The following is a 25,520-nucleotide window of genomic DNA, read 5'->3' on the forward strand; positions in this document are numbered from 1 at the left end:
GAATTTATTCAGTTTTAGGTGGTGAATTTTCAGAATGGAATTCAGTTATCTCAGTGAATTTTGGTGATTCTGTATCATCTATTGGAAGTTATGCATTTTCGTCATGTTCACATTTAGAAACGATTAATTTTGGCGGAAATGTCACAACAATTGGTGGTTCAGCATTCTCATTGTGTTCATCAATCAAAAACATTACAATTCCAAATTCAGTCACTTCAATTGGAAGTTATGCATTTTCATCATGTTCTAATTTAACGACATTAATACTTGGGAATGGAATAAAAGAAATTGGTGAATCGGGATTTTGCAATTGTTATTCACTTGAATGTATTTATTATTATGGTGACAAAGAGCCAAACATTGGAATAAATGCATTTTCTAATGTTACAACGACAGTTATCACATATTCAACATATAAAAATGAAACATTTGGAAGTTTATCTGTTACTCCAGAATATACTGAAGGAAACTGCAATCCAATTTCAACGATATCATTTTCAGCATCGCACACATTCAGTAGAAGTAATACATACTCTGAATCGAATACATATTCACAGTCAAATACATACTCACAGTCATATACAATATTATCACAATCGAAGACAGCTACTGAATCACTTCAAAATGATTTAACGCAATCTTTTTCATATTTATTAACAATTACATTATCAATTACAAATTCATTTACTTATTGTAAAACGCAAATACAAACAATTTCATTAATTACAATTAATTCGTCGTATATTTATATCGAAACTGAATTTATTTATTATGATTACACAGTTATTATTTATTCGACATATTATAATTATTATTCGAATTTCTTCACATTTGTTTATATAAATGAAATTCATTCAAATGATAATAAAACAACAATTATCATAATAATTGTTTGTGTTATTGTTGTTGTTATTATTATAATTTCATTGTTTATAATATTATTTATTCGAATTAAAAATAAAAAAGAAGAAATTGACGAAAATGAAAATGAAATTTCAGATCAACAAAATGATAACAAAACAACAAACACATTCACAACAGGAATACCTATATCGAATATTGAAGAAGATCCTTTTGCAGATGACTTCAAAGAAGATAAATTCATTGAGCAAATGTAATTTAGATAAATATATAATAAAATATAGTGTATTCTAAATGAAATCATTTTTTTAAGCATTACATTATTATTTTTTGTTTCATATTTTTCATAATTTTAATTAAAGAACCCGTTTTACGATTATAGTATTCGATTGTGAATATTTATGTGATTCATGTATTTGATTTAGAATATGGATTTGATTGTGAATAAGTATTCTATTGTAAATATGTATTCGATTCAGAAAATGCGTTTGATTGTGAATATTTATATGATTCGTAAGATGCACTCGATTCAAAATATTTATATGTTTCAGAAAATGTGTTTGATTGTGAATATTTATATGATTCATAATATGTATTCGATTTAGAATATGTATTCGATTGAATATTTATATGATTCGTAAGATGCACTCGATTCAAAATATTTATATGTTTCAGAAAATGTGTTTGATTGTGAATATTTTATGATTCGTAAGATGCACTCGATTCAAAATATTTATTGTTTCATAATATTTATTCACGAAATGTTTTCATTTCTCTTTCGCAAAAAGTTTAAATGATTAATGATTTAATAAACTTCGTTTGAGTTGTTCACAATTTCCTGCAAAATGTCTCTCGATATCTTATTTTCTATTTTCTCCTGCAGCTCCAGCACGAGGTCTCTTCGTTTGTAGTCGAACAGCAGCACATTTATTGCCTCTTCGAAGTCAGCATCTTCGAGAGAGTTCAATGTCTCAAGAAGTAATTTGCATGGCACACTATCAACTGACTGTTGTTGTCCAACAAATATTTTACGCGCTGTAATTTCGTCATTTGACAAATCGAGTTTACGCGCGGCACTTTTTGCCTTCGATGGTGAATTTATGAGAATGTAATCAAACACTTCGTATGGAGAAGACATCTTTGGGATGTGTAATTCGTCGCATAAAGAATTGGAAGCGGCCATCCGTTTCATGACTTTGCTATCGAAACTATCTCCATGTTTCTTAATAATCGTTTGGGCACTTTGGAGATCATCAATACCATCAACGTATCGAACGAATTCGGAGCTTACAGCTTCTTTCGAATGATTACTTTGAATAAGATATTGAGATATTCGATTATCATTTGGATGCATTATTATCCAAACCCTAAGAGCAATTGGATTTTCAACCAAAACCTTCTTAACCATTTGAGCAATTTCAGTTGATTCATTAATATGTTCTTCAGCACGATCAATAGTATAAGAAATTAAAGCAGCGTCATTTGATTTAGCAGCAGCCGAAATAGCAGCAGGCCATTGTCCCCATTGTATCAACAAAGGGACTGAACGAGCCTTTACAGGGTTTGCATCAAGGAGTAAAGTTGCCAATTTAAGGTTATCGTTCTTCAAAACCTCCGTTTCCTTTTGAATCATTTGCCTAACGTACTCCTTCATTGAAACCTTATTTTCTGAGTTTGCGTTATTTGAATTAATTGAATTATCATGATTGAAAGCGAGTAAAGAAAACTTCGATGTATTCAAATTTCTTTCGTATGCAATTTTTGCCAACTTTACGAAGTCAAGAACGTCATTTGAAGCCTTCAACTTTTTGACAATATTTTCGTTCTTCGCTCCAGACAACAAAACAGCGTACGCCCAATTATCAAATATGAACTCGTCCGAAACGTTTAAGTAATCTGCTATTTTGAATGCCAAATAATGGAACTGATGATTACAAAGTCTCATCAACAGTCTTTTATGGCCCAACGCCAACAATTGTTCGTAAGTCAAGTTCATTTTGTACGGACTTTTAGCTATTTGTTCACATATTCTTTTGTTGATGATAATTTTAGATATTTTGTTATGATCGAATTCCTTTAAGTGTTGTTTTGCTTGTATTATCACCTTTAATATTTGATGTGTAATTTCAGGTTCTCTAAAATAAGTAATTGCATCCAAGCAACCATTAATAGCTTCGATAAGTCCATCTCCTAATTCGGTCATAGTATCTCTTGTAGCCATTGCCAACTTCTCGCTACAACTAAATAACAATTTCGCCGAAAGATTTCCGCGTTTTCTTTTTGCGATTTCTAACGTATATTTCGGTATCTCTCGAATATATCGAACGTTTTCACGCGTGATTAAACGTGCACCATCAACCTCTGGAGTGATTAAACATCCGCTTTCTGTTTCGTATATGATCGATTCCTCTGAGATGCCAACCATCACTGCCGAGTTTTCGCGCGTTAATAAAATCGTGGAATTGCCACACCAACATGCGCGAATATATGAGCAATCACTCAGATCTAATTGGAGATAACATTGTGAGAACTTATAATCATAGACTATGAGCTCAAACTCTGTGATAATGAATAACATGGAATATGATGCGTTGAATTCAATGCTTCGAATTGTAAACGGAAAATCAATAACATCTATTTGGTCTTGCTGAACACAAATTAGTTGCTGTTGAGCATCTTTGACGATTGGAATATATACAACGGCGCCATGTTTGACATTTGGTATTGATTCATCATAGGAATAATATGTGGGAGGTAAACATGCTGCATATGTGGGTAAGGTGCTGGCATCAAATGTACCAAATAACTTGCATGAAAATTCGGAGAAATCATCAACAAAATAGATATTACCTTTGGAGGTACCAACAAAAAGTCCATGCTCAAAAAAGGTGGAAAAGAGATAGGTCTCCTCGTTCGAGAATTCAAAGATTTTGTCTTTGGAAATTAAATGATTTCGAATGTCATATACATGGAGCATGTTGTCATATATGCAAAGAATCATATCTTCAGGTGTAATATATAAGTCATTATGGCCTTTGAGATGATCAACTGGTGGAAAAAGTGCAAGTATATGATTTAAATTACTATCATAAAAATCAACAATTTTAAGATTAGATTCACTATTGTTATGCTCAACTCCTATAATGCCACCATAGGGAGCATAGTAAAACTTATCAAAAGTAAAATTGACTTTCCGTGCAAAGTATGAATTTGGATTGATCTGTGAAAGAATTTCTTCTTGAATGAAGCTAGCACCTTCTAGGGTTTTAGTGGTATCTGATATCTTTTTAAGTTGACTCCTAAGGACATTTTTTGATTCTTGCATTTTTGCTGGTATAACTGAACGATAGAAGTTGGTGTTGTCAAATTCAAGTAAATAAGAGAACGTTAAATAAAAATTTATATGACCGAATATTAATTGAAAAGAGTTTTCGGATTAAGTTTGCTTAGCTAAAACATGAAACGCTTCGATGAAATAGAAGTGGTTGGTAATGGTGCATTTGGTACTGTTACTAAATGCCGTGAAAAAGAAACAAATGAAATTGTTGCTATTAAAAAGATGAAACAAAAATATTCTTCTTTTGATGAATGCCTCCAAACAAAAGAAGTCAAAAGCCTTCGTAAAATTAAACACAAAAATGTAGAGCGTCTTATTCAAGTATTTCGCGAAAATGAGCATTTATACTTGGTTTTCGAGTTTCTTGAAGGAAGCTTATTAAAAACAATAAACGAACATAATGGTCCTTTTAGTGAGCCAGAAATTCGATTTATCATCTCACAACTTCTTGAAGGAATTGCATATGTACATAAATGTGGTTTTTTCCATAGAGATATCAAACCAGAAAATTTACTTTGGAAAGGCGATGTACTAAAAATAGCTGACTTTGGACTCGCTCGAGAAATTAGAAGTCGTCCTCCTTACACACAATACATTTCAACAAGATGGTATAGGGCCCCAGAAATTGTTCTTAGACATGAATTTTACAACTCACCTGTTGATATATGGGCAGTAGGTGCTATCATGGGAGAACTTTACACATTAAAGCCGCTTTTTCAGGGCACATCAGAAACAGATCAAATTTTCAAAATATGTTCCATTTTGGGGTGCCCTGAATATAGTTGGCCGGACGGTTCTAGGTTAGCAGCTAAACTTGGAATCAGGGTGCCCCAATTTGCTCCTACTCCTCTTTCCACTATTATTCCCAATGCTTCACCAGAAGCTATAGATCTACTTAACCAAATGCTAAAAATGGACCCTTTGAAAAGAATTAGTGCTAAACAAGCATTATTACATCCATTCTTTAAAGGAATATCTGAACCAATTCGAAAAAATCCAACTATTAATGAAAACATTGAATCAAAACCAATTAAGTTAAAGGAAGAACAGAAAATGGATGGTTGTGAAGCAGAAAAAATACAAGTTAGAACACTTCAATCCAATTCACGTATTAAAAATGTTACGAAGTCAATGTTTTCAAATCATGAAGAAAACGACTCATTCGATGACATTTTAGATGATTTGTTGTAAATAAACTAAAATGTGATAAATTTTTATAAAAACTAATTGTATTTAATATCTTTTAATGCGACATTTAACATCACAAACTTTCTTTAGCGCCTTTTTCAAGAAGTAAATTAACTACTCTTTTATTTCCTTTTTCTGATGCATAAAAAATAGCTGTATAAAATAGTTTAAACAATTTCCAAATATGATTAATGAGTATTAAATCATTATAACAAATTTAAATTAAAACAAAAAATATCTTTTAAATTGATGTCAATTCCTCTTTGTTCAAGAAGGAATTTAACGGTTCTCTCTGATTAAATTTAGATGCAAGGATAAGAGCTGTATGAATAATTTTAAATAGATTCCAAATATTATGATGTAATAAAAAATTATCAAAGAAAATTATAAACAGATTTTTATCATTAATATAGGCCCTCTTGAGTGCAAAAAGCAATTTAAATATATCTATATTTCCATTTGAAGCTGCGGGTAGGGGGGCTGTTTTAAATAAATTAAACAATTTCCAAATATTATATTGTATGTTCAAGTTATCAGAATAAATTTTATAAAAAATAAATCAATATCAATATTTTCCTGTTCAAGAAGTAATTTAAAGATTTCTGTATAACCTTTGTAAGATACAAACATAAGTTCTGTCCAAAATATTTGATATAATTACCAAATATTATTTTAAATCAAAAAATTATTAAAATAAATTTTATCCTTAGCATTGATATCAATTCCTTCTTGTTCAAGAAGTAATTTAACTATTTCTGTATGAACTTTTTCAATGCATATATTAGTGCTGTATAAAATATTTCAAAAAAAGTCCAAATATTACTTTTAAATATAAAATTATTGAAATGAACATTAATTTAAATAATTTCCAAATATTATTTTGAAATTTTAAAATATTAATGCAAACTTTGTTTTATTTTAAAAATATAAAAACATTTCTTGCATTAACATCGATTCCATCCTGTTCTAAAATATGTTTAATAAGCTCATTATTTTTAGACTCACCAAAAAAAAGTATTATATTTTTTGGAATTTTATTATTTTGGAGAAAATGTTTAGTAAGATATAAGTTACCAATTCCTACTGATTCAATGATATCATTGTCATTAATTTTCATTTTTTCTTCTAAAAATGAAATAACTTCATAATTCCCACTTCGAATACAATAACATATCAAATCATTATCATATTTTGAGTGAATCTTTTTTGAAAAGTTTTGCCTAATTAAATTTCTTTGAATCATTTTTCGATCAGATAATAAGCTTCTTGTGACTTGAAATCATAAATGTACTCATTAAAAATTCAATGATTTTGGGAATGTTGTTATTAATTTCTTCTTCTGTTTGAATTGTTCGTAAATAATTGATATATAGAGAACTATCTTTGATTTGCGTAAAAGATGCATAGTAAACTAAATTGTTTATAATATAATCAAATGAATATGGAAAATTTGAATCAAATAGTTTAATTGTTTGTTCAATTGATAAAACAAGATTTTCTTCTTTTTAATTAAATATTAATTATTCAAGTGAAATAAGAAAATTTAAATCAATTGTTTTGCTTTTGGGTTTAATATTTTCTCCTAAATTATTTGTGCTGGTTGAAATTGATTAATAAGACATTTATATGAAAATATGAATTGCGATTAAAATAATTTTTCAGTTCACCTAACAAATGCTCATAAATCTCACGATTACATGTAATTACTTATATACAAAACAATATACAAAATACTAAAAACAAACTTAAATATAGTACTATCTTTTGAAGACACAATTTTCAATTTGTTACAAGATAACATTGAATCAAAAAAATGTTTTCATTATTTGATGGATTGTAACCATTTTTATTTACTACATGATATGTAGAACCACATGTTCTTTTTATCTCGAATGCAATGTTAATTTAATTTTAATTACATATATTAAAAGCAAACATGGTTTGAATATGCTCAATACATCTTCTTCTTCTCTTATAATGAAGCACAATATCTATTAGGGAAAAATGGTGATTTTCTTAGTTATAAAAACATTAAATTATTTTATCCATGTTTCACTGAAAATTCCGAAACTTTCAAAGAATGATTGGGGACTTTATAAACAATTGTTGAACAAAGATTTCTTTATCAAAACGAGTTATTTGACCAGATTATAAAATTCCTTACTTGAACAACACATGTAAACATCAGAAAAAATTCGGTCATAAAAATTATCAGCGTTGTAAAGTGCGCAAAAAGTTAATCCCGCCTTTGTTTTGCCCTTGAATAACCACCACTATGTTTTCAAAAAGAATTGAAAGGCCGCTCCTTTCAAATTTGATTGTGAGGTCAATTTTATTAAAAACCACGAAAACTGCAACCGGAAAATTTGAATCAATTTAGTCAGTTAATTGAGAAACGTCAATTACTTCAAATTATGAACTTCAGGGTTCATGTGATAGCTGGACGCCAACTTCCAATTGCTGATGCAAATGGAACTTCCGACCCATATGTTATTGTTCTTCAAGATTCTCTTGCCAAGATCCAAATCGGTATGACAAATGTTATCCCAAGAAACCTTAATCCTACATGGAACCAATCATTTGTTTGCCACGGTATTCGTGGAATGAGATTCAAGTTCGAAATTTTTGACTTTGATCAAGGTAAGAAACATGATAAGTTAGGATCTGCCGTTTTTGACCCAATTTTCTACCCATTAAACCAAGAAGTTTGGGTACCAGTTTACCCAGCCTTTGATGAATCTAAGCTTCCACAAGGTTGGCAACCAGCACTTCTTATCAAAGTCGAAACCATGGCTTCCCAACCACTCCAATCACAATTCCCAGGATCACCAATTCCACCAAACCAAACAGCTTATGTCAACCTTGCATTCGCTCCAGCATACAAGCCACCACTTCCAATTCAAAATTATGGACTTGGATATATCCCATGCCCACTTGATCTTGGCCTTATTTCCTTTGGCCAAAGAGGTGAACTTCGTTCATGCGTATTCAATGGCGAGACTAAAGGAAAAGGTGTTAAGCATTCTGGAATCAATTTCTGTTTCTGCTATGATACATATGGTCCAAGCCTTCGTCTTGATCTCGCAAAGATGTTCTTCCACAAAAAAGGCAAAGGTGCTGTCAAAGCTCTCATTACAGTATCAACAAATGATCCCAAAGTTACACTCGACAAATTCCAATGGATTGCCGTCGACTTTTACCTTTCACCGGAGTCAGCCTTCCAACCATTTGGCAAGCGTGTTATTTGCCGTGATCCAAATCAACTTCAACCATTCTTCCATCAAAGATTATCAGCACAAATCCAACCAGGAGCCACCGTAGCAGTTATTGCAGTTCTTACAATCACACCACAAGGCGTTGCTGTCCAACCATATTCCTGGTGCTTCCCTAATCCGAATGTTCCAGTTGTTCCATACTCAGTCATTGAAGTTGCCCCAGAACTTGCACAGATCTGTGGATTTGACCCACGCTTCATCAAGAGGAGGATCGCATTTGTTCCCGGAGTTCCAATTTCTATCAACCGTGCACTTCTACTTCAAGGCTACAACAGCCTTCAGCTTGTCCGTGTCGGTCTTGGCTGGGATACAAAGACAGATCTCGATGCATCAGTTATGATCTTTGATCCTAACTTCAGATATGTCTCCACTGTCTCCTTCAGTAAGCTCCAAGAATTCGGTGGCGCTATCCGTCATTCTGGTGATAATAGGACAGGCGTTGGAAGTGGTGATGATGAAATCATCGCTGTCAATCTCCCAGTTTTACCACCAGCAGCTCATTACTTGTGCTTCATGATCACATCATTCAACAACGTTCCTTTCAAGAATGTTAAGAAGTGCCATCTCCATTTGGTTGTTGGCGAAAATGTCGAAGTTTTTCGTATCAACCTTAGCAAGTCAACAAGACACACCGGCTTATTCTTCTGCGTCATGTACCGTGCATCGCCACACGAATGGAACGTATTCCCTGTTAACCGCTTCGCAGATGCTAACTCACCAGCAAGAATTAGACCGTTTATCGAAAGGGAAACCAGAAAAATCTTTGGAGTTAGGTACTAAAAGTGACAATGACAAACTTTTTTTGTTTGAGAATATTCTCATAAAAAGTGGGAAAGTGACCTCTATCGGTAGTCAAAGATTTTAAAATTGTGGTAAATATTCAATGGTTTACTTTTTATATTGTCACAAAGTATCAATTTGATTTTGTTTACATTTACAATAATTATACATTAATACGTTGAAATTGTTTATGTAAAATTTTAATGAATTGAAAAATAAAATTTTTGCGTTGGTTTAATTCCAATTAAAATTTACTTCTTCGCAGAAGAAGAAAGTGGCTGTAGAATTTTGTTAAGGATTTTGTCACGGAGAATTGGAGGATACATTTTAATTGGATGAAGCTCAATGTCAAATGGCAGTGGTGGTCTATAAGGAACAGAATGAAATGGAACAAAATATTGCATCTGTAGAGGTGGGTGTGGATGCGTATTGGTGCTGTTCTGAGTTGGTGATTGAGAATCCATATTTTCAAGTTGATTAAGTTTTGCTAGAGAAGCATCTGTGAATTTTTGATCTTTAACTTCAAAAGTAATTGTATTATTTGCAGTTGGACTAAAGATTATCACGCGCATTGGTGTGTAGTTGAACGAACGTCTTCCCATTTGTTTGAATTGATATGATTCAAATAAACACAAAGAAATTGAATACAGTGTATCAAATTTTTTGCCAAAAGTGGCATTTTTATTTTTTTTTGGGGTGTATGACTTTTTGAATATATTTTGATCGTAAATTTACTGTATTTCAATAAAATTTATACGATTCAAATATTAACATTTTTACATGTGAATAAATGCCATCATCATTCAATCCCCATGTTTGAAAATATATTCCCATTTATGCGTAATAATGAACGAATATTATTTTTTCATAATAAAATTCTAGACTCTTTCAACCAAGGGCAATTGTGCCATATGGTAACGATCGTTTTTCATATCACAATTCCTTCAGAAATGCAAAAGTGCTAATTTTCAAAAAATAAACCAAACAATTTCTAATCTTATCGTTCGATGTCACTTTTTGTTATTACGACAATAACCGCTCCGATAGAGTTTTTTTGTAGTCACTTTTCAAAAAATGTGTTGCCATTTTTTTGCCTGCTTGCTTGCCATATTTTTAGAATTTCAGGTGGCAATGAAAGAGTCTAAAATATTCAAGAAAAATACTTCTTTTATTGTAAGCATCATTTTAATCACCATGAGCTAAAATTTTACTGATTCTAAATGATGTAAATAGATATGTTTCAAAATTTCCTATATTAAATCTTACTATTGTCATTTAATGAATGATAAACTAAAAAACTCTATAATTATTAGCGTATAAATCTGAATATATATTCAAATATACTTACTAAATCACTAGGAAAAAGTTTTTTATAAAAATTATATTTTTAGAATAAATTAAATTGTAAGCATATTTAAACTTATAAATCTTTTTAAAAAAGCGAGCATATAAAAACATAAAGCAGAATATGTTCCAATCCTTATGTTGTTTGCATTCTATAATACATGATAGTATATTTTTATATGAATAAAAAATAAGCATGCTTATTGTTTATAAATAATTTTCCTACTTGTCATAATTTATCTAATTTTAATACAAAAACTTGTATGCTTCCTATTTTGTAATAAAATTTCTATTTCTGCTTTAACTGTAAGTTATAAATTTTCTAAAAATAAAAAAAATATTTATATAAAAATATATGAATATATCTAAATCAGTGGAGGAAAGTGAAATTTGGAATGGACCATTTAAATGATCATGAAAAATTTCACGATACAAAAGGCTATGCCGATACTTGAGATGTAGTTTGTGGAATGTTTAATAACAAATCAATATATTTTTTCATGATTTTTTTTCTTCTTTCATCCAAAGAAGTGCCACTTTTTGAAAAGATGTCGAAATCCGTTTTGCAGCATGTTTTCAAAATAGGCCTTTTAGAAGAAGAAAATCCAAATGAAGTCATATATAAACTGCCAGAGTTTGTCTCTTCCACTTTTGCAATTACTGCTGTTTCTTGTTTTTCTTCAAATGGAAATTTAAATATAATTCAAACACCAGAGCAACTTGATTGGATTATTCAATCTGTTTCATATTGTATGTTATTACCTTCTATGTATAGTGATAGTATATCAAAAGCAATTAAAATATTTCATTATTGGATATTTAAAGAAAACTTTTTTGAAGATACTAATCAAAGAAATGAGTTTTTACGTAGGTCTTTCAAGATTCTATCATGTTTATTCGACACCTCAATTCCTAAAAAAAAGTCCATATTATTAGAATTATCACAAGAATATGGAACCTTCTACAAAGACCTACATCAACAATTTGATCAAGAGACGACGCAAGTATTTATCAAACTCATTATTGGTATCATTGATTATATCTTTATCAATGAAACTTATCAGCAATATACGAAAATCCTTCAAAACCTTCTTAACTTGTTGTTTGTCTGCGTTTTAGATAATTATTCCGACTCTACTCTTTGGGACATATTTGTTCAATTTTGTAAAAATTGGGGAAAATTTAATTATTTCTTGAATTCATGGAGCAACAAAACATTTGAATTATTGTGCACAGTCACTGACTCTTATTTGCAAGGGAAACTTAATGAAACCAATGAATTCCAAAAACTCGAAACGTTTTTTTCACTTTTCGATAAATCATTGAATTGCATTGATGAAAACATAAAAATTAAAACAATAAGTCAAATCATTTCTAATACAATCAATTATTTTAAGTCATACATGCGAGCACAAACAACGGAACATATTTCCTTCTTTCCACTTGATATATTTTTTGATATTTTTGGTGATTTTATTTTTTCATCATATCAAACAAAAGAATATAAAAGTGAACATTTTGAACTTATTAATAATTTATTTGAACTTTTAAGTATTTCTACGTTATCTTTAACTCAAAAACATTTTACAGATTTAAGTGAAACAATTACAAATATCATTTCGACTCAAAAATTCATTGAAAATTCGTATCATTTATTTAAGAATCAAATTATATTATCCGAAACTTTAATCAATTCCTTATTTGATGAATTAATACCATCACAAACAAATGATTTTGATGAAACGCTTTGGATTAACTATTCATTATTAATTGTGAATTTATCATTTTATCGCAAAATTCCAAAAGATATCATTAAACATATCTTTAACAATTGTAATAATCGAAAAGTTGATTTAAATTTACTTTTTGTTTTATCTAAACAAAACAGTGATTTGTTTCTTAAGCAAATTATCGAATTATATAAAAAAGATTTCTTTATCATTCCGACATATAATAATTATTTATCATCGTTATTACCATTTATTAATTTCGAAGATTTGTTTAAGACGATATTTATGATATTAAGTGTAATAAATGCACAAAACGATCAAAATATAATAATTTCATTTTTGTTGTTAATTCTTCAGTTGAATAAATTGAACAATGAATTATCATTTAATAATAACTTTCAACTTACGTTCTCGAACTTCTTAAGTGATATATATGAAAAGGATTTAATACCAATAAAATATATAAATTATTTAAAAGGTATAATATGTTCGAAAACAGAAAATAATATAATATATAAAAATACAATTAATTACTTAATAGGAAATAAAGCAATTTTAATGTTTAATGAAAACGTAATACAAATTTTCGATTCTTTCGGATTTTATTATTGGAATTTAACATCCAAAGAATTTAGTTTCTCAACTCCGATTTCAGAAAGGAAAAATAATCAGTTGTTTAACGTGTCATTTTATTTTAAACAACTTAGAAACATTATTAAGGAGGAAGAATATGTATCTGATTCTTCTGCTGATGATCAAAAAGATTTGTTAAGTGAACAATTAGCAACTGAAAAACAAAAGGCGGTTTGCATTCAATATTTGATCGAATCGGGAATTTACGAGTACGTTAAGGAAATTAACGAACCAATTGAAAAAGTGATATGTGATCTGAAAAAAATTAATGTCATTTCAGAAGTTTACGTGCCGGTTTATAAAATTGACGAAAGTAATTACTTCAATGAATTTTATTCCATATTTAAGAATGGTGAAATGATTCCTTTGGGTTTGATTTCTTTGTATGTTAAGGAGAATTGTGAATCTGAACAAATGATTTCAATTATTTATTCGGAATCACCAGATATGATTAATATAAATTATAAAGGATTCCCAAATAGTAAACTAAAAATATTTGTCCGTAGACTAGAAAAAGAGAAATATTACATCCAAACAGTTACTAATTGCGAATTGTTTTGGAGTATATTCGAAAACAAATTAATTGTAAAAGATACAAATGATTTGTTATCAATGATTTGCTCAGCTATCCAAATGTTCTTGTCAATAAAGCAAAGAGATTTGTTCTTGCCGAAACAAGAACCAATTTTGGAATACTTCAAATCAATTCCATCTTCAAAAGTGCACTTTTTGGAGTCAATAAAATCCAATTTCAAAAAAATCGATGCCGAAGTTTAGTAAATAATTTGTATTAACATATCTTAGAATTGTTTTTTAGTAAATTTTTAATACCACTTTCGAATAAAATAAATTCGAATTAAGATAATTACTTAAAGTTTTTATTATGAAATCCTGAAAAGGAAAATTTAATATATATATATATGAAATTTTTTTTCTAAAGAGTTAACATCCCTTTTTCTAATTCAAGATAGGCTTTAAATGTTATTCCTAATTAATTATGAAATCATTTCAAGATATATAAAAACGCTAATTAATGAAAATTAGTCATAATTATAATTTTTAAAAGAAAAAATAAAAAAAATAATTAAGAAATTTAGGCAGCGTGGAGCAATTGTATTGTTATTTTTAGGGGGATTTTATTAACGGTTTCTATTGAATGAATTTTTAAACGTATGGAAGTGCCATTTATAAAAAATGGTCGAAATTGTATTCCACCAAGCATCTTTTTTCAAACGCATTGTTGACAGCTTAAAGGATCTTGTTGAAGATGTCACGTTTAATTGTGATTCAGATGGAATGACACTTCAAGCAATTGATGTCAGCCATGTTTCCCTTATTTCCATTGAACTACCAGCTGAAACATTCTCATCCTATACATGCACCGAACCATTAGAATTGTCGTTCAATGTTGGAACTTTAATTAAAGTTTTAAAGAGTGCAGCATCAAATGATCTTCTTACAATCAAAACTGATCATCAAAACGAAGATATTGAAATGCAATTAAATTCACCCAACGATGAGAAATCAACTCGTTTCAGGCTTAAACCTGTTGATGTTCAAAAGGAACCAGTATCAATTCCAGAACATCAGTACAGAGCGAAGCTTTCTCTTGGTTCTGATGGACTTACTAAGCTTGTCAAAAGTCTTTCTGAAGTCAATGACTCAGTATCTGTAAGTTGTACAGATGGTTCAGTCTCATTCTCCGTTTCAGATTCACTTGTCGACGCTATCACAACGTTCAGCTCCGGCGAAGTACCCGAAAATATGGAGGAAGATGTTGAAGTTCAAGTTACTGAATCATGTCGAGTATCATATGCGTTAAGATATTTGAAGGCAATATCCGCTGCGTCTGGGCTCGCAAGTCGCGTATCACTACACTTCTCACCAAACTTTCCATTGCTTGTAGAATACCAACTGAACGAAGGCGGATTTGTTAAATTTTACCTTGCGCCAAAAGTTGATGAAGATGGATCAGACGAAGAACTCTAATAAATGAATAAATCTCATTTTTGTAGTTTTATAAAAAGATAATATGTTTTTCTGTATTTTAAATTATGTTCATAGTTTAATGATTTTAAATCCATTTCGTAAACGCAAATAACTGGTTTTGTGAACATAATGACATTTGCCACTGAAGGTTCTGCTTCAACCTTTGATCAATTTAAAAAATTTAAGTATAATTTATATATTCCTAATTTCCAGAAATTACAAACATGGCTTATGATTGAACTATTTTTTTTTTTTTTTAGTTGAAAGATTATTGTGACAAAGGATAATAATTTAATGTCGATTACTCTGATTTGAATATTACATTATTTAAATAGCTAAGTAAAACCTGCGTATTTTATATCTCTATTTTGGTGTGATTAATTTAGAAAATTTTCCACATTTATTAAATCTTTTATTTCTCTGCTTAACGTTCTCATCTGAACGTTTACTACATTTCGAGGCAGTTGCTGGGGTAACCCGATGTTGATGATTTTCCCTGTCAAATATTTATATATGATCATAGAATACAAAAATTGTATGGTTATTGCAATAACTTTTTTTTTTACTCATTCAAAATTTGAGACACATCCAATTTGTCAATTTTCTCCTCAATGTTGCTTTGTTTATTTCCAATCTTATCATTCTCATTACTTGAAGTCCTTATAAATAAAACCGTAATTGTCAGTGGTGAGTCTCTAGCAGAAGCATTTTTAAATGCACTCGCTAAAAATATTACATATGTGAATGATTATGCAGAAGTTGATGTAATCAGTGGCGACCTTACATTTGGAAACTTATATATTCTGAATGTTTTTTGCCCATTAATTGTAAATTTTTCTATTTCAAGTGATACTAAATTTGAAATTACTGAATTCAGTACCTATTTAATATTTTTAACAAACATGGAAAAGCTCAACATAAGTACTAAAATGGAATATGGTCTTGATAATTTAAAATTCTGTCCAAAATTAAGGTATGTTTATTATGCGTATGTCGAATCTTTCACTTCTAATTCGTTTACTGAATGCGTAAATTTGGTTCATATTGAGGCACACGGCTTGAGATATCTTATGAAAACTGCATTTCAAATGTGTAAAAGTCTTGAAACAATATATTTTCCAGATGTTGACGAAATTTATAGCAATTCATTTGATGGCTGTGTCTCCCTTCGAAATGTTTCACTTCCGTCTTTAAAATACTGTCATGATTATGCTTTTCAGGATTGTTATAACCTTGTTTCAATTTATTTTCCTTCACTTGAACGAATTTATCCGTATTCGTTTACTCATTGTAATTCTCTGGAAGCCATTGATTTCCCAAAGGTAACAATAGTATATGAAGGAGCATTTGCTAATTGCTTCTCACTTAAATCCATAAACTTGCCCAAAATTCTAAATATTTCAACCAATGCATTTTACCGCAACATCAATTTAGAAATTCTTAATTTAACTTCCCTTAGATATGCAAGTGGACCATTCGTAGACGGTTGTATCATCTTAAGTTATATTATATTACCAAATTTAACACATATTCCAGATAAGCTATTTGCTAAGTTCTTGCACTCGTTTACACTTATATTATCGGAAGTGCAATCTATTGGAAAGTACGCGTTCTATTATTGCAGTGTAAAAAATAATTGTTTTAAGGATACAAAAATTAAAACAATAGATGATTATGCTTTTTATAATTATGCATTTATTGATGACTCATATTTATCATTTGATCATTGTGAACATATTGGAAGTTATGTTTTTAAAGAAGCAGAGATAAAAGTTTTAACATTACCAAAACTTAAAAGTTGTGGTTCATATATATTGGATAATTGTAAATCTATAACTGAAATATATTTACCAGAACTTGAAACATGTTCTGATTATGCATTTGCTAATATTCCGAATCTAGTAAACTTAACTCTTCCTAAACTTCATACAATTGGAAGTAGTCCGTTTTTATACTCAGAGAAATTAACAACAATAAATTTACCAAATTTATGTTATGCATCGAATAATTTCATAACACATGTTAACATTATAAATTTTGAATTTAATAATTTAATTAGCATAGGTAATCATGCATTTACAAATGCTTCTGATATTGTTGAAACGATCAGTTTCCCTAATGTTACAACGATTGGTGATTATTTTTTATATAATTGTGATAAAGTAAAGGAAATCGAATTACCAAAACTTGAATACATTGGTTCATATTCATTTTTATTTTGTGATAATTTAATTAATATATCATTACCAAAATTAGAAAGTTTTGTATCTGAATTCATTCATTCATGCAACAAAATCGAAGTTATTTATTTTCCAGAACTAAAAACATTTGGAAAACATTTCATATGTAGCTGTCCCAATATTTTTAATGTTACATTACCAAAAGTTATTAATATATCTAACACAGCATTTATTAATTGTAGTTCATTACAAACATTAAAATTAAACACTATAAAACATGTTGAATATGGACCAATTGCAATTAATTGTAGTTCATTGACACATATTTACATGGATTCATTGATCACGTCGCCATTATATTTATTTAGTAACATTAAAACATTGGAATATGTGTCATTACAAAATCTCAATGAAAGTAAAGGATTTTTATTTTATAATTGTATTAAATTAACACAAATTAATATGCCGAACATAAAATATATGAATCAATATAATTCAGGATTTGAATTTTCACATTGTTCATCATTAAAAGCAATAAATATGGAAAATTTAATGCGTATTCAAGGAACAAACACATTCGAACATTGTATATCACTCGAAAGAGTTAACATACATCATATCGTACGTATTGGAGATAATGCATTTTTAGGATGTATTAAACTTGCAAACATTACATTAAATTCATTAACGACATTACCTTCATCATGTTTTAGAGATTGTATTTCATTACGTACAGCATTCTTTGAAGATTTGAATTATTTCGAAGGTGATAATCATTTCTATAATTGTACTAATTTGGAATATATTTATCTTCCCAGCCTAAAAACAGTATCAATTAATTCCACGAATATATTTTATAATTGTAACAACATAAAAGCTATTGTTTTAGCATCAACACCACCTATAACATTTAATAATAATATCTTTCAGAATAAAAATTTAAGTATTTGTTTACCGAATGAAGATGATTATGAAAATTATCAAAACAATTGCAGCGATGTTAATATTTGTAATGATGCGTTATGGTTAGGTATTAATATTGAGGTTAATAATGATTTGAAGGATAAATGCGATGGATATACAAAATTTAGTGAATTTGATAAGTTAATGTATCTTGTTTACATCGGCGTTCCATTTGTTGTCATTATAATTGTTGCACTTGTCGTTGTGTTTACAATGTACAAGAAGAAAAAGAAGGAAAAAGAAGACATAGAAAATGTTCCACATTTGTCCATTAATATTCTTGATAACATTCTTTAAGTTTATTATATATTAAACATGTAATAAATAATTATTTATGTCTTTATTTTTTTTTACCATTTTCGAGGTTTGAACTATAACACATTTATGTGATTTCAAATTCTTTTTTAAATTTGTCGCTTTGGCGAACGTTTAACGCCCAAGTAGGATCAAAAAAATCGCTTTGAATTTGCTATTGAATAATTATATGCGTAAGTTATATTTGAAATCACGATCGCTTGCTTTGTAATATTTAAAATTCAATTTTTTATTCAAATATCATGTGATGTGATCATCATAATATCCAACTGATCGATAAAAAAATCTCAATTTAATGCGACATTTTGTTAGGGCACAGGTAATAAATTCTTTGAATTTTATGTGGGATGATGTACCGTATCGAAAAACGCGTTTACATTGAAATTTTTATCTCGCCGATTTTTCATTGGGGAGAAAGCTGTCGAACGCCAAGTTTTCAATCGATTTTTCGGTTACCCGCCACAGAAAACAACAAATGGAAGATTACGAAGAGTTTGACGAAGAACGAGAATATGATGATGAATTCACTCTGCCTCGATCAAAAAACAAAAAGAGAACACAAAGAAATAACAAGCAATCAAAAAAATGTAAATCACAAGATAATCCAATATTTATTCCTTCAGATCCTCAACAAGATTATCAAACTTTTATTAAATTATCCGATTATATCAACGAAGTAGGCGCATCAAATGTAAGTGACGAAATATTCAAGCAATGGCAAACGCTAGCAATAAGTCCTGCATTATGCCAATATATGTATCAATTAAATAGACAAAAGAATCAGCCGACTCGTCCAAGAAAACAAGAAAAATCAAAGTCCAAACGTAAAAAAAATAAAAAAAAATTCTATGAGGATGAGTCTTCAGAAGACAGCGACGAATATGACAGTATGTTTATTACAGAAAGTCGTATGCAAATTCGAGAAAATCGCAAACACACTCAAACATATAATGATTTTAATTACGAAGATGATATTTCGGAAGAAGATGAATATTTTGTGAAAAGAAACTCCAAAAAATCCGAACGTATTGAACACATATTTATGAGTCGTATTAAGGATGGAGAAATTCAATATCTTGTTCGGTTCAAAAAAGCACAAGAAGAAATATGTCAATGGGTTCCTGAATATTTGTTTGAGATGATTCCTGATTCTAAATCTCATCTTAATCGATTTATTCGTCATCCAATCTCATTTGAGAATATTCCAAATATTGAAGCAAATAACATTCCAATTGCTCACCGTCGTGATAACCCAAACGATAAGCCTGAACTTCTTTTTCGTCTTTCATATGATGATAATATTTTGTTTTATTGGGAAATTCCAGATGATGAAACACTTGTTAAATATAATACATCACAAATCAAATATGAAAATGCCAGGCCACAAACACCATGTGATAATTATCCAGATCCTAATAAAAACATATTCCTAAATTGCCCCAAACAGATCCAACCTCATCAAGTCGACGGTTATCATTGGCTTTTTGACTGCTGGGTGAACGGTAACGGTTCCATCCTCACAAGTGAAGTCAAAAGTGACAATTCCATTGAACTTTTAACATTTTTATCATATCTTGTTAATTGTACTGAATGGAAAGGTCCATTTCTTATTGTTACATCTGATATTGAATATTGGCGTACGTTAATTAAAAAATGGACCAATTTAACATATGTTGAATATGTTGGGAAATCAAATAGTCGAAAACTTATTCGTGAATATCAATTTTATTCATTAGATGAATATGGGAAACCACAATTAGATTTTTATAAGTTTCATATATTACTTTCATCATCTAAACTCATAAACAACGACTCCGAATTTCTAAGGAATATTTATTGGAATGTAATTGCCATTGACTATAATAATAAAAATGATTTAATATTACGGCAAAAATATAAACAAAAGATCATATTAACAAAACCTTCAACATTTAGTTCACTTGGCGATGTTTATTTATTAATACAATATGTAGCTCCAAATGAAACAATAAATGAAATTGAACTTTTTCGTAAAGATATTAAACTTAATGATTTTTATAATTCTGAATCACGTCTTTTAATATCAAAACATTTATTTGCAAGAATCAATCAACGAAATACAATTAACGAAGGAAACATTGCATTAATTAATCTAACAGAAGTCCAAAATGATTTAATTCGATTAACAAAACTTCACATGTTATGGAGATTAAATGGAAGACAAAACAAAAAAGATATCGATTTACAAATCGAAAGACAACAAATCTTAAAAATTTGTGTTCATCCATTCCTCATTCCAGGCGCAGAAGAATTTTATCAAAAGAAATTCGATGGTTTAGAACGAATTGATTTATTATTAACTGTTTCCACTAAGTTCCAATGGCTTGATAATGTATTAAAAGCATTACAAATGAGAAATTGTAATGTTATAATATTCAGTATTAAAGATGAAGTTTTAAGACTAATAAATGAATTTTGTTTATTACGAAATTATGAAACTGAAATGTTAATTGGTAATGTTAACTATGATGAAGTCAAATCAACTTTTATACAGTTAATATCATTAAGAACTAATTTCGAAGAACTTAATTTTAATGAATTATCGAATTATGTTATAATTATTATTGATCCTAAATTAAAGCCACAAAATTATTTCAAATTACAAAATTTATTCGATCGAATTAAAAACATTGATATTTATCGATTAATTACATATCAAACGTTAGAACATGAAGAATTTATCCAAAGTGAAAAGAAAATCGAATTATGGCAAAAGATTTTAGGATTAAAAGATCAAGTTAATGATACTAAAGATGATATTGTAATAACAAATCCTCCGACAATCGAAAACAATACAAATTTTGATTTAGATTTCAAAACTGAATTAATTCCAAGAATTTGTTCTCTTATAAATGATTTTTCGACAAATGATATTAAAATTTTTGAAGAATCATTAAAAAATATTAGTGAAGTTGTATATCAAAATGATGAAGAATTTATTGAATCATTTCCAGTTACTGATTTAAATGATATCAAAAATAATTATAATGAATTATCATTTAATTTTGAAATGATTTATAATATTTATAAAAAATTAAAGTTATATGGATTTGGTGAATGGTTTAAAATTCTTTCCGATTTATCATTAGATGGAGAAGTTGAAATCGGAATGTTTTGTTCGATTTTTGTTATATTTTCTTTTAGATCATTTAAGTCATGTGAAATGTTTAATTTTCCATTTCTAATAAAGAGTTTACTTCAAGAAAATGAGAAATTTAATATCGAACAATTAATATGTATCGATGAAAATTCATGGGAAGACTTAAACTTTGGACACAATGAATTTATGAAAGAAATTGCTTCATGTATTAAAGCGAAAAATTTCATTTTCCAAAACGCATTTGAATTCCTTTCGATTTTAGAAATGAAATTAATTACAAAATATTGGCTACAATTTAATTCGAAAGAATCATTTGATATAAATGACTTAAATCCACCTGTGACACAAAAAGATAATAATTTTTTCATGTCAATAGTTGATAATCAAGAATTTAATCCTTTTAATCCAAGGATTCAAGCAATTATAAATAAGTTTAAAGCTGATATTATAATACAAGACAAATCAAATGAGTTAACAATTCATTTTGATTTTTGGAATCCAATTGAATTTAATTTAATTGTTTCCTCTTGTAAAAATTATTTGCTTGATCAAAATAATCCAAAATTGTTTCATATAAAATCATTAATTGTAGATAAAACTACAGATGAAATTAAAGATTTTGTTGAAAGCTTTTATGCAATAATTGTAAGTTATACTAAAGGCTTTTTCTCACTCCCGGAAATGATGCACAAAATAGAATTGGCACCAGATATATTCCAAAATATGAAAGGATTCAAAACATGGAAAAAAGTCGAAGTGAGAACGATACGCGAAATTAAAACGAGAATTGAAATACTTCACAAAATCCCAGAAAAAATTGATTCAATTTTGAACGTGGAGGAAACCGCTGAATGGAGCGATTTCCACAACAAAAAGTACTTAACACTACTATTAGAATATGGAATTGACAGCATGAAAACCTTATTAATAGATGATAGATTCGGGTTTTCGCAATTTGTCTCATTAACAGATATGGACTATCTATCTGGTAAAAAGAAAAGACGAAATTTGGCTCTCTCAAATCTACCAGAATACTTATTCGACGAAAATCTTCTGTTGGATTACTTGAATGGTCAATATCAAACAAATCATCAATACAATGCGAATGGTGATGCAGGCGATGGAGGAGAAATGTTTGAATACGATTTCAGGGAAAATTTGAAGAAACAAGAGAATGTTCCACCAAACCCACAACAAAATAATTCCGATCATGATATATCCTTCGATTTTGAACAAGCATATGATGATGATGACAAGGTGTTTAAGTTGTAAAATTGATAATGATAAAGTTTTTATAAATAAATATTTATTTCAAATATTTGAATCCTGTAAGAAAGATTGGCCCATGAAAATTTTCATTTGATGTTACATAGACAGAATTGGGCTCTTTTAATGTTTTATCAGCAACTTCTTTTAGATCTATTTTGAATCTTATTTATATGTTTCTTTTGTTTTTTTTTGTATAACTGACACAGGAAATGGTGGCGACTGATTCACTTTCATATTTAAGGAATCTTCTTTTGAATAAGAACCATACATCAAAAAATTAGGTATTGAACACGATAGACTCAATTTTTGACTTTTACTGTTGATTTTAATCGTATCACACAACGGCAAAAATTAAAATTTAATATCTCATACTTTGAGATCAAACAACACAAATTACAAATATGTTAAATGAAATACGTCATAAAAAATATAAAAATAGATTATTATACATTTTGAGAGAATTGAATTTTACTGATTTTCCCTATCATATTTTTTATAGTCACTTTTCTATACATCGACGATGACAAACTAGTTTGAATTGATAACCGGTTATCATTGAAATGGTTCTTTTTCCACATGAAACCAAAGGAACATTGCGACTGGGAACCATTTCTACTCATAGGTCAAGCAATTTTTGGTTTGAATGAAGAAAATTTCTTGAGATCTTTAGGTTTAATAATCAACAAATTTGATGAAATCCATCCTTTATCTTATGATTTATTTATTATTCAAATGATATATTATTCCTTTGTAATTAAAAATAATAACGTATATTTATTTTTGAATTTTATAAAAGAATTAAGAAAATTTGAAGAGTGTAATAAAATCAAATCTAATATATTTGATATATTTGGACAATTTCTTAATAATAATACAAATGAATCAACTTATCTTCTTGAAGCTATGATTGAACCAAACATTGTAAAAAACAACCAGAGTGCTTATTTTGCACATTATATGTCTAAAGATAAATTAGCAATCCATTTAAGGGAATATTCATTAGAACGTGCCTTACCAAATTATGAAGAACTTTCAAAGAATGATTGGGAATTACATAAGAAACTAATTAAAGAAGGTCATAATCCAAATGAAATTGCAAAAATAATTCGAAATGATGAAATCGAAAAACTTCAAGAAATATCATCACAAGAAAATTTTGATTTTAATCAAAGAATAAAACCATCACTTTATGAAAGATATTCTGTAAGTGTTCTTTCTTAAACATTATCATTATTTGCATTCTCCTCATTCGCTTCTTGTGTGTTTCTTTGGCTTTGTGGAACGTTTTCTGTGTTTTCGTTACTTTCTTCTGTTTGCGATGTTTCTTTATTTTGTTTGCTCTCATCGGAAGTATTTTTTAAAACATTTTCTTCTTTAGTTACCTGCTTATTTCCGTTTTCACTTACAATTCTATTTTCATTACTGTTATTACTAATATAAGAATAATAATTAGTATTTGCTACTGCAGTTTTAATTAAATTTTCAGCTTCGTTTCCCTTTTCTACTTCCACTTCTTTCTTATTGTTGCTTTTTGTTTCATTTTTATTACTATTTATATTTTTATTAATATTTTCATTTTCTTTTATGTTTTCAGTTCTTTTTTGTGTTTCTTTTGGCTTACAGCCTTAATTTTATTGATATTGTTTTCAGTCATTTTTACGTTTTCATTTTTCTCTTTTTCAATATTTTGTTTTGTGTCTTTAGGCTTTGGACTTTCTTCATTTGGAAGTTCAAATGCGACAACGATTGGCGTATCCGAAGATGATTTCTGTGATTTTATTTCATCATCTTCAGCCTTTATATCATTTTTCTTCTCTTTCTTTCTTTTTTTCCTTTTTGAAGCAGCTGATAACGAATATGAGTTTTAATACAAACTAGTTTTGAAGCTTGAAAAGAATTTAAGGCATCTTGTTTTTCAGGTGGGTTTTGAATGATTTTTGATCGGTTTTGATTGAAATTTTTCAAATAGTTTATTTCCACTTCAGCCATTTTTTAATACCGAATTTCTTAATATAAATTATTTTACTAGATTTTTCACAAAAATGTAAAGGTCTCGTAGCTCAGTCGGTAGAGCGTTGTGCTGATAACGCAAAGGTCTAGGGTTCAAGTCCCTGCGGGACCATGTTTTTTTCATTTTTTAAATCGAGCTTATTTTTACCCCAGGTTGCAGATTTAGAAAGCTTACCTGGAGTAGAGCACAACGGTACTAGTCTCGCGTCTCAACTCAAAACTTTCATTTTACAAATTGCATATCGGCCGGAAGACACCCACCCAGAACAGCTCAGAAACTACGCACGACACCACCTTACAACACAAAACAAGATAGATATTAATTTTTTTACAAAATATTGAAGAAAATTTGAGCATCACCAAATATGATCTCGGTGAATATGATGTCCTTCCCATTTCACTGTTGATCTTTCCGTTTGAACTATGGGATAACATATTAATGAAACCAATTACGAAACCGGTCTCCCTGGACTTCTTTCAAGCTCTTTTTCCTGATTTTTCGACACC

The 25,520-nt window shown here is 29.1% G+C and overlaps 6 protein-coding genes across 6 annotated transcripts; 4 read left to right on the forward strand and 2 right to left on the reverse strand.

The window, feature by feature from the left end:
* Positions 1–1,666: 1,666 nt before the first annotated feature.
* GO595_009518 (vacuolar assembling/sorting protein VPS16) lies at positions 1,667–4,186 on the reverse strand (the record flags this gene model as incomplete). Its single annotated transcript, XM_067923213.1, has 1 exon — positions 1,667–4,186. One exon carries the CDS (start codon positions 4,184–4,186, stop codon positions 1,667–1,669), a length of 2,520 nt encoding a protein of 839 aa, XP_067770520.1.
* Positions 4,187–4,318: 132 nt separating this feature from the next.
* Positions 4,319–5,389, forward strand: GO595_009519 (CMGC family protein kinase; the record flags this gene model as incomplete). The annotated part of the gene is made up of 1 exon (XM_067923214.1): positions 4,319–5,389. The coding sequence occupies one exon, from the start codon at positions 4,319–4,321 to the stop codon at positions 5,387–5,389; it is 1,071 nt and encodes a 356-aa protein (XP_067770521.1).
* Positions 5,390–7,800: 2,411 nt separating this feature from the next.
* On the forward strand, positions 7,801–9,441 carry GO595_009520 (stress-induced protein; the record flags this gene model as incomplete). Its single annotated transcript, XM_067923215.1, has 1 exon — positions 7,801–9,441. The coding sequence occupies one exon, from the start codon at positions 7,801–7,803 to the stop codon at positions 9,439–9,441; it is 1,641 nt and encodes a 546-aa protein (XP_067770522.1).
* A 251-nt stretch (positions 9,442–9,692) lies between these two features.
* On the reverse strand, positions 9,693–10,043 carry GO595_009521 (uncharacterized protein; the record flags this gene model as incomplete). Its single annotated transcript, XM_067923216.1, has 1 exon — positions 9,693–10,043. One exon carries the CDS (start codon positions 10,041–10,043, stop codon positions 9,693–9,695), a length of 351 nt encoding a protein of 116 aa, XP_067770523.1.
* A 4,299-nt stretch (positions 10,044–14,342) lies between these two features.
* GO595_009522 (proliferating cell nuclear antigen) lies at positions 14,343–15,137 on the forward strand (the record flags this gene model as incomplete). The annotated part of the gene is made up of 1 exon (XM_067923217.1): positions 14,343–15,137. The coding sequence occupies one exon, from the start codon at positions 14,343–14,345 to the stop codon at positions 15,135–15,137; it is 795 nt and encodes a 264-aa protein (XP_067770524.1).
* Positions 15,138–22,415: 7,278 nt separating this feature from the next.
* On the forward strand, positions 22,416–23,006 carry GO595_009523 (SNF2 family N-terminal domain containing protein; the record flags this gene model as incomplete). The annotated part of the gene is made up of 1 exon (XM_067923218.1): positions 22,416–23,006. One exon carries the CDS (start codon positions 22,416–22,418, stop codon positions 23,004–23,006), a length of 591 nt encoding a protein of 196 aa, XP_067770525.1.
* Between the last annotated feature and the right edge of the window lie 2,514 nt (positions 23,007–25,520).

The sequence above is a fragment of the Histomonas meleagridis genome, assembly GCF_020186115.1.
Source record: "Histomonas meleagridis strain 2922-C6/04-10x chromosome Unknown contig_9, whole genome shotgun sequence".
In the NCBI taxonomy this organism is placed as follows: domain Eukaryota; phylum Parabasalia; order Tritrichomonadida; family Dientamoebidae; genus Histomonas; species Histomonas meleagridis.